Consider the following 10,000-nt stretch of genomic DNA (forward strand, 5'->3'; position numbering starts at 1 on the left):
TTACTTTAAGTCTTTGCCTTCATTGCGGCTCGTCTCTGGTCAGGTCAAGGCCAGAGAACTAGCGTTACAGGCTGTAGAGGAGTTCCTCAGTTCGCTAGACTTATACCTCCGCGTACAAAATGCCCCAGAAAAATTCCAACAACTTGTGGCCTCCTCCTTCTTAGAAGGGGATGTGCGGCGATGCTATCTACACTTGAGCAAAGGCTCTACACCCCGGAGCACATCAGCTCCTTGCAGGTCATCCGGGAGGCGCTGCGCTGCAGGTTTACCCCAACGTCTACAAGGGAGCAGGCTATGGCTGAACTGAGAAAACTTAAGCAATTGAGGCTCTATGTAGAGCGTCACACTGAGAAATACCAGTTCTTGATGAACCGAAGCCCTATGGTGGACCCAGTGCTGCTCTATAATTAGTTTATATCGCTGGGCTGCTCCCCGGAGGAAGGCAATCAGTAACCACCGGGGCTACAGCCAGCGAAATGAGGGGTGAAGGAGTGGAGCTCGTTGACACGATGGAGTGCCTTCGCAAAATGAAAGAAAAAGTGCCACTTCCATTGCCTTAGCAGAAAGGGAAGAAAGAGGATCTGGGAATGATACTTATTTGGAGCCAATGGATATTGGGGCTGTGAACACAAGACCAGCCAAACAGAAGCAGCTACAGCTACCGAGAGCAGACAGTGAACTCAACACCCAGAAGCAACGAGGAATTGCCGAACGCCGCTCTTGCTTACTTCTTTTGCAGTAAACAGGGCCACGTATTTCGAGATTTCCGGCTTGGGAAAAGGGCTAGGGAACAATTGAAACCAAATCTCTAACAGCGCGGCCCACAGAACAAACAGAAGAGGGAGAGAGACGCCCGGACCCCGCGCAACGTGCGGCGCAGTGATGGAGCCACATGGGATAACGGCCGCACCCACAGTTCCACATCGAATGATTTCATTGCTTGCACGACTACGCACTAACGGACAGGAGTTACTACCCCTACTCGATACGGGATATGCAGCCTACTACGGGACATGCAGCCTACCCGTCATTGGCGCAATCTCTGGGGCTACGCTTCGCCGACGGCGGGCAGTATACGAGAAGCTGCGAAACTATGGGTGTACAATGCGCCCCTAAACCCTGAACAGCATCGATGGAGATCTCGTGTGGTACCAGACGAAGTTTGTTTTTCGTAGACTGTGCGTCCCAGCCTCGCCTCGCACGGAAGTCTTGCGCAAGATGCATGACCATGCTATAGCAGGTCATTGTGGGGTCAATACAACGATGAAGCGTGTTGCCATCTCCTTCTGCTGGCGTGTGATAGGCCTCTCAATCGAGGAATATGTCCTGGCACGTCAGGACTGCCATCAGCAAAAGCTGCGAAACACTCTTGAACCTGGATTCCTGCATAGCCTGCCTATTCCCCATAGGATCCGGACGGATATCGCCATGGATTTCATACTGGGCTTACCACTCATCAGAGGTCATGGTAGTATATATGTTGCGGTGGATCAATACGCTAATTTTATTCCCTGTTCGGGCACGGTCATAGCAGACAAATTGGCTCAACTATTCATGAATCATGTGTGGAAGCCCCGCGGGTTCCCAAGAAGCTCCATTACCAACAGGCAACTGTATTTCTTTAGCGCCTTCTGGCGCATCCTCACGCAACGGCTCAACGTTGACCACAACATGGCCACCGCCAACCATCCGGGGGCGGACGGACAGACCGGACGAACTAACCTCACGCTGGTGCGATCTTTGCGACTTTACACCCAACAGACCTCATCTAACTGGCCTGACTTTCTCGCTTGCGCAGAATTCGTTCATAATACTACACTGAATTCGTCCGCTCGCTGCTCCCCGGCGTCCTTGACCTACACAGAAACTCCAGTCGTTGACCCGCCGCTGGACCTCGCTGTTGGTTGCCAGCCCCGAACGAGTGCTGCTGCTGGCTTCCGCACACAGCTTGCAACACCGAGGGAATCCATGAAAAAGGCAAAGGAACGCCAAGCCAGGAACTACGACAAACGACGTTCCGCAGTCAGTTCCAACCCGGGAGACTTGGTTCTAGTGGATTCACACGCCCTCCGTAGCGCGCATGAGCGCGAGCAAACGAAAAGGTCCGCCACACGATGGGTTGGACCGTTTGCGGTCCGCTCTCGGGTCAACGCGGCCTTGGAAGCGCGACACTGTGTACAAGACTCCACGTAAGTATTGGTATACACCCTCATNCTAAGAAAGTCTTCCTTTGTCCTCTATGGCCTGAAGTCACATGGTCGTGGAATCTGTACAGGAGGTGGGTTAGGAATTCAGGGAGCTGAGGTACGCAAATCAACCAGATTCCATTGCGGCATATTCTCAGGTATGGGTGCTGGAAGCGGAAACCACAGCGACGTTGTCGGAGCTCGACATGTACGGTTTCTCCTGGAGTTTTGATGGCGGATAAATAAGGTTCGCTGAAAACAGGACACTTGTTGTAGGCGGATGGCCAGTAAAGGATGTGTGTAGGGGTACTCGGCTTCTGCGTGATTGTCGTCGACTGTTGTGGAATGGGCTGCTCCCGCGTCTGGTTCCTGATTTCAACGGGTGTACTGCCATCCTTCCGCCTGGCTTGTGAACGTCCTCTGATGCCCGCAAGTTGCCTATAATCCGTAAATCTGGATCGTCCCCTGGTTTTAGGAGGTGGAGTCATTTGAATATCCGTTGACACTAGAGGCGCCAAAGAATCCTGAGGAGACTGAGGGGACTCTTCCATGGTAGGAGGTGTTGTGTGTTCATGTGTTTTAGGAACTCGTGATAATGCGTCTGCTACTTGATTGTCCGCACCTGGCAAATAGGTTATGGTCATTCCAGGGAATTCCGCAAGAAAGTCTAACCATCTAGCAGTCCGACCCCGGAGTGGTTTTGAAGCTTTAAGCTGTTGAAGGTGAGTGAGAGCTTGATGGTCAGTGTAAACTGTGACCTTAGACGCACGAAGCAGATGTGACCATTTATCTAGGGCAGTGACAAGAGCCAGTAGCTCTTGATCGAGTACTTCTGCTGTGCCGGTGTCATGGTTTGGCTCAGGAACCCAATCGGCCTTCCTTCTTGTTGAAGAACGGCACCCAGGGCGTATTCGGAGGCGTCCGTATATAAGTCGAAGGGCTTGGACGTGTCTGGAATTTGTAAGGTCGTATAGTCGGTAAGCTTCTGTTTAAGTTGTCGCACTGCTTGTGTGTGTGCTTCAGTCCATTGAAATTTCGCTCCCTTTCGAGTTAGTTCAACTAATGGTCGTGTGACAGCTGCGTAGGATGGGCCCATAAACATCCGACAATAGTTGACGGTGCCCAGGAACTGTCTCACTTGCGTTTCGTTGTTCAGGATCTCTGGCCATTCCCGGATAGCTTCGACTTTGTCTGCAGCTGGCTTGATGCCTTCAGAGCTGATAGTGTACCCCAAATAGGTGAGCTCCTGCTTAGCAAAAACCCACTTGGAGAATTTAGGGTAGAATTGATGCTGGAGTAGCATTTGCAACACTTTTCCTAGTAAGGTCACATGTGCAGGTAGATCAGGACTATAAATCAGGATATCGTCTAGGTAGGCTACAACTCCCTGTCCTAAAAGGGGTTGCAGGTATGTGTTTATGTTTGCTTGAAATGTCGCAGGCGCTCCATTCAAGCCGAAGGGCATCACTTTATACTCGAACAATCCCAGGACGGAACGGAAGGCGGTTTTCCACCGGTCTTCCCTAGCCATCCGGATTTGGTAAAATCCGGATTCAAGGTCCAAGGTCGAGAAGAACTTCGCCCCTCCCAACATTTCTAAGATGGTAGAGATCGGCGGCAAAGGGAAGTCGGGTGCCACGGTAAGCGCAATCAGTTCTCTATATTTGATCGCTGTTAGTGGATCCCTACGCGGATCCCTGCAATTTATTCTATTTTTATTCGCCGATGCCCCCGGAGGCTATTTACATTGCCTCCTTATTTAGATCTTCTCCCTTACACACGACGCGCTAGGTCGCGGGAGGGCGCTGCCGACCAGCAGTACCTTTGCTGGGGCTTTCTCAGGCGCCCAGTCGGCGGCAACCCGGTGCCGCGGGACGGGTAATTTCAACTACATTGGTGCTGGATGGCTTGCAATCAAGCATCCAGACACCAGAAAGCAGCCTTTTTTCTCATTTTTTAGCCCAACGGCAGCGCCGGGAGCGGCGTCAGGTGCCACTCTAGCTAGCCACCAGCTGTGGCCCTGGTCGGGCCGGCAGCGCAGCAGTTTCGCTGCTTTCGTCCAGCCTTTCCTCTCTTTTCACTTTTCCTCTGCCGCTATTTGCCGTTTCTGTTGCAGGCCAGCTTATTCAGGCTTTTCGGTTGCCTACCATTGCGATCCAGCGTATTCACCCGGTGCCGAGGCACCGTTGTGGCGGCGGGATGGATGCCTCATCATGCCTCATCGTTCGAGTCAGATGCGGCAACCGACGTGCTGATTGCACTCATCCACATACATGACTTGATAGCGATTACATATACGGCCCCTTTTAACAATTCCCCTCTTGTATCATCGCCGGGACGGGCACCTGAGAGGAGAACAGCAGCTGCCGTGGCCGCAGCATCCGGAGCCGGAGCCCGAGAATCAGCAGCATGAGGAGCTGCCGCTCCAGCAGCAGCCCACCACGTTCAACATGGCCGTCTGCGTATGAGGGCGTGCCAGACACGGCACAGGATCTAAGCTCCATCACGTGCGGGTCAGCATTCCCCATGGAGCGGGAAGCTGTTGGACAAGTTGGACTTTGCGGTCATGCCCTATGCACAGCTGCGGCGTAAAGGTAAAATGAAAAGAAGTGTTTGTTGTTGTTGCTTCTAATGGGCGCGGTGGAGTCCGCTAGCTATCCAGCCTGAGCGATACGCGGAGAGAGTCGAGGTCGTCCGGTGTCAGTGACCCGCTTCTTACTGACACCACTTTAGCGGTTTACTCTAATTTTTTAATGCCTATTCTACGGGTAATTCTACGTATTTATTAGTTATAATTGATCTCTCTCTTTCGTAATATGCCATATTCACCATACACCTTGAGACTGTAGAGCGCCGCACTACACCGCCCACTCCCGGGTGGTTCGCGGTGGTCATGTATGGTCGCTATCACGCTGCCTCAAGGATTTGCTCCAGAATGGGCTAGCAAAAGTCAGTCCCATCTAAGCAACTATGCTATTCAAAAATCCGGGAACTCTGCACACATGATTAATGATCGATTGGGCCTTCCCACCCCGATGTCAGTGAACTTGAACAGACGATGCAGTGCAAATATTGGGCGAGTGTATCCAAAACAATTTAAACACTATCAGAGCCCCTGAAAGAAGGTAATTCCAGTGTGATGTATTGGTTTAGGGATGTTGTTCTGGTCACCTTCTTAAACTGGAAGCCCATTTAAGCTTCCGGCCTGGCATTTGCGGCTGTCCCGTGGCTTTTGATGCCGACCCCACGGAGAACTGAGGAGAAACTCCTCCTCTGGGGGGCGCATTGCAGGCCACCAAAAAGATCTGATCACCCGCTGCACTGCTGCATTGACCGCAGCAGTCGCTTGTAGGTATGGAATAAGCTTACTGTGAGAAACTCCCTTACAGCAGGCCAGCTAAGGGGTGTTCGGGACCCTCGGAACTGGGCACCACCCTCATCAGTGAGTCACCCGCTTCCCTGTGGTTCTCAGTGATCTTGTATGGTTGGTATCGTGCTGCGTCCAGGATTTGCTCCGGAATCGTCTGTTTCTATCTGAGCAGGCGCGGAACCCTGCATACATGATTAATTGACGATTGGGCCTTTCCCCCACTTTTTACTAGTAAGCACATGGGACAAGGTTTACAGCAAATCCGGATGACTCCTGAAGTCAAGTAAAAAACAGCATTTTGCACGTGTATGGGTCAGTATGAATCTACAGTCGAGCGGTTTGGGCTACGCTGTGCACCAGGAACATTCCAACATACATCCCAGCGCATCTGGAGAAGCTTGCGTACTTCGGATCTTCTCTTGAAGCAAGGTTTTATTTCATAGATATAGCAACCACTGTTGTACCTTCGCTTCTAATAATACAGGTGCCAACAGTAATTTTAGGTATTTAGCTGCATTTTGGAGGCAAACGTGAGACTCCAGAATATAAAGGAAGTTCTGCACTTCCCCCGCATCGATTCACCCGTCATGTCTACACGTTTAGCAATGGCGGAGCCATTCTCCATATATTGATTTCACTGTAAAAGCAGTCTGGGCTGGATCAGCTGCTGTGGTTCTGCGCTCGTTCCACTGCAACGAGACGCCCTTTTGCTTCTTGCCTCACCGCCGTAGGGCAGATTCTGGCCAATGCTATAACCTGACTGGTCGGCCTGGGCCCCGTGATCTCGAAGGCTCAAAATTCCCCTTAGCTAGCCCGCTGTAGGGGATTTTCTCACACCCAGCTGCAACTGTCCTGCTACACAACTTCGAGTGTATGCACAGCCAGGCCCCATTACTGCATGCATTAACACTGCAAAGGATTTTTGAGACCTCCCTTGGCCCTCAGAGGCAGCCTGAGGGCAAGTAGGGATACTCACATCAACTTCACATAGAGAATGCTACAACTATCAGCTGCTGGAGCGGAGAAAGTCTGAATTTTGATTAAAATTCAAAAGAGAATATCTAACTTCTCTCTAGCTGCCACGTCACCCTTACAGCTTGCTAGCTTGCCAGACTGATGCATAGCATGACCCATGCTATGCGTCAGGCTGGAAAGCTGGCAAGCTGTGATATTGGGTTCGTTGCTTGCACCTGGCCTGATGACCGATAAGTGCTAGAAGGTGTACCGAGCCGACTGCCGCAGGCCGCAACAGAGGACCTCTGTGACTGGCAATAGACTCACAACGAGACTCAGAAAAAGTAAGATCAGAATCTCAGAAAAAAGCTGATATCCCCGCAGAAGGTTTCAGGCATTTCGGGCCCAGCAGCGCAAGAGCGTGGACCTGAGATGTTGCAAACGCTGAGAGGCAAACTCCTCCCTTCCTGCAGCTTTCTTCAACGTTCCTTGCTGCAGCAGCTGCAGCAGATGGAGCAGCTGGAGCAAGGGGGCCCCACATGCAAGCGTACCCAAGCCCCAAGCGTACCCTAGCCCCCTTGGATGCATGCACAGGCATCGAGTAGATGGCTCTCAGTAGAAAAACCTGAACCCAGTAGATATATACGCGTAGCAGCTTCATACAAACATGCTGCACAGATAGCATCGTTGCTTGCAATACACCGATGCAGTGAAGAGGCAAAGATGCTCTTTGTATAGAATACATGTATTTGCATTCATAGAATTATATGGGCTTATATATGTGCGGCACTTCAGCTCGTCTGCTGCAGCTGCAGCACTCCGTTCCTCCGCGGCCAGCAACTGCCACAGCGACGCTTTCCCTTCTAAACCCTAAACCCTAAACCCTAAACCCTAAGTAGTCAATCCTGAGCTGTAGACCCTAAACTCCAAACCCTAAAGTCCTATATCCTAGAACCTAATCCCTAAACCCTAAGTCCCAATGTTCCATCCTGTACATGTGTATATGTACAATATATATATATATATATATCTATATATATATATATATATATATNTATATATATATATATATATATATATATATATATATATATATATATATATATATATATATATATATACACGAGAAAGCTGAAGAGGTTATATTGATTTGGTTGCTTCAGGTATTCAAGGGGAACCTCCAAAAGTGAAGGTAGCAGAATCGAGGAACGCGGCCGGTAGGCAGAGCTGCCACTACAGCAAACGCTGCACATCCTGCTGCTGCTGCTGCTGCTGGTGCTGCTTCTGCAGGTGATGCTGCGGCTGCACGTGCTGCTGGTGCAGCAGCAGTAGCTGCAGCTGCAGCAGCACCTGCTATTGTTTCTCCAACATCTGCCGCAGCAGCAGCTGCAAATACTGCTGGTGCAGCAAGAACAGCAGCAGCAGCAGCAGCAGCAGCAGCAGCAGCTAGTGTTTCTGTGTTCACTGACATGGTTTGACAGTCTGCAGCAGGCGCTCAACCAGCTGCAGCGACTCTGCTGTTGCTTCCTTCAGCCGCTGCTGCAGCGGCTCTGCTGCTATCACCCTAAACTTAATGCGGCTTTCATCCATATACGTCTCAGACGCAGCCCGCAGCTTCAAGAACCATTCCTAAACACAAACCCTAAACCCTAAACCCTAAACCCTAAACCCTAAACCCTAAACCCTGAGCAGTAGAGTATGGCCAGCAACAGGACACAAAGCACCAAAATACCAACGTTTATCAGGGTGTATAGATCTGCAGCTAAGCATTAGGGTTTAGGGTTTAGGGTTTAGGGTTTACGGTGAGAGATGCGTCAGTGAATACATCGTTGAAGCTGCGGCCTTGAGGGTCTAGGGTTTGCTGCAGCTGCATCTGCCGCAGCTGCGCTGCCTTGATAGCCCCCATAAGGATTTCAGCTCTCTCTGCTATAAGTGAAGCTCTGAGAGAACCACTGGTGTCGGTCAGGGTTAGGTTAACAAGATATGTCTCCACTGGTTCTTCACACTGCTTGCTGCAGCTGCTGCACTGCCACAAACTCGTACCCTCACCCTCCTGAGGCTGCTGCATCTTCTTACGGCAATCAGGACAAGCCCTACAGCAGCAGCGGCAGCAGCAGCAGCAGCAGCAGCAAACGCAGCAGCAGCAGCAACACAAGCAAGTTTTCCCCACAGATGCAGCAGCAACTAACCCTCACAGAGCTGCACTGATACTTTATAACGAGCCCGCTAGCAGCAACTGCAGCAGCAGCAGCAGCAACTGCAGCAGCAGCAACTGAAGCAGCGACAAATGGAAAGCTGCAGCACCCGCAACCTTCGTGTTGCCAAATTCTAAACTCTTCAGGGTTTTAGAGTGAGGGTTTTCTTCTATCAGTTCAAGCATCCACGACTCAATGTTTAGGTCTAGGGTTTAGGGTTTAGGGTTTAGGGTTTAGGGTTTACGGCCAAGAGAACCGGTCGTCTGCAATGCGCTCCACTGTGGCGATAGTCGAAAAGAAAAGACCCTTCTCAGACACTGAGGCATATCCAGCAGCAGCAAGTGCAGCAGCAGCAGCAGCAGCATGTGCAGCAGCAGCAGCAAGTGCAGCAGCAGCAGCAGCAGCAAATGCAGCAGCAGCAGCAAGTGCAGCAGCAGCAGCAAGTGCAGCAGCAGCAGCAAGTGCAGCAGCAGCAGCAAGTGCAGCAGCAGCAGCAAGTGCAGCAGCAGAAAGAAGTGCAGCAAAACCAGTTACAACAAATACAGCAGCAGCACTAGCAGCACTAGCAGCAAGAGCAGCAGCAACGACTGCAGCAGCAGCTGCAGTAGATGCAGCAAGACCAGCGTGAGCAGCAGCAGCAGCCGGAGCAACAAAAGCAGCGGGAGAAGCAGCAACAGCACCAGCAGCAGCAACAGCAGCAGCAGCAACAGCAGCAGCAGCAGCAACAGCAGCGGCAGCAGCAGCAGCAGCAGCAGCAGCAGCAACTTACAGAGACTTGGCTCTGCTTGTGCTGCCTCGTGAGAAATTCTATCGAGGGTTTTAAGCGGCTCGTTGCGGCTCGAACCCCCGAGGCCCCCACCGAGAGCAACAAAGTTGCTGCAGCTGCTGCCAGTCTGCAGCAGCAGCAGCAGCAGCAGCAGCAGCAACAGCAGCAGCAGCACAAGCAGCAGAGACAGAAAGACAGAGTTTTTTTGATGCCAGATGCAGCAGATAACAGCATGCATGCATCCATGCATGCATGCACCCATGCATGCATGCATGCATGCATGCATGCATGCATGCATGGGAGGTTTGGGGCTTTGGTCTTACCTCCGCCCACCACTGAGCGAGGCGCTTGGCTTCGGGTGTATCGACAGCTGTCTCCAGCCGCGTGTTGCTCTGCCACTCCAGCTTCTTTCCGCCCCAGTCCCCCACCTTCGCGTCTGCATACAACAAAAACCTAAACCCTAAACCCTAAACCCTAAACCCTAGACCCTAAACCCTGACGAATCCCTAAACACCACGCCTCCATCCGG

General features: G+C 51.5%; 3 protein-coding genes across 3 annotated transcripts in view; 1 reads left to right on the plus strand and 2 right to left on the minus strand.

Moving 5' to 3' along the window:
• Window positions 1-2,976: 2,976 nt before the first annotated feature.
• On the minus strand, window positions 2,977-3,780 carry EMH_0002350 (OSJNBa0042F21.10 protein, related; the record flags this gene model as incomplete). Its single annotated transcript, XM_013495972.1, has 1 exon — window positions 2,977-3,780. One exon carries the CDS (start codon window positions 3,778-3,780, stop codon window positions 2,977-2,979), a length of 804 nt encoding a protein of 267 aa, XP_013351426.1.
• A 3,963-nt stretch (window positions 3,781-7,743) lies between these two features.
• EMH_0002370 (Chromosome I, complete genome, related) lies at window positions 7,744-8,578 on the minus strand (the record flags this gene model as incomplete). The annotated part of the gene is made up of 3 exons (XM_013495973.1): window positions 7,744-7,842; window positions 7,990-8,139; window positions 8,312-8,578. 3 exons carry the CDS (start codon window positions 8,576-8,578, stop codon window positions 7,744-7,746), a joined length of 516 nt encoding a protein of 171 aa, XP_013351427.1.
• A 735-nt stretch (window positions 8,579-9,313) lies between these two features.
• Window positions 9,314-10,000, plus strand: part of EMH_0002380 (uncharacterized protein) — a gene marked incomplete at both ends in the record, with an annotated part of 2,318 nt that continues 1,631 nt past the window's right edge. The window contains one exon of the mRNA XM_013495974.1: window positions 9,314-9,774. Coding sequence (XP_013351428.1) covers window positions 9,314-9,774 — 461 coding nt within the window. The remainder of the gene's footprint in view (window positions 9,775-10,000) is intronic.

This window comes from Eimeria mitis, genomic scaffold (genome assembly GCF_000499745.2).
Source record: "Eimeria mitis Houghton genomic scaffold, Emh_scaff185, whole genome shotgun sequence".
Lineage (NCBI taxonomy): Eukaryota > Apicomplexa > Conoidasida > Eucoccidiorida > Eimeriidae > Eimeria > Eimeria mitis.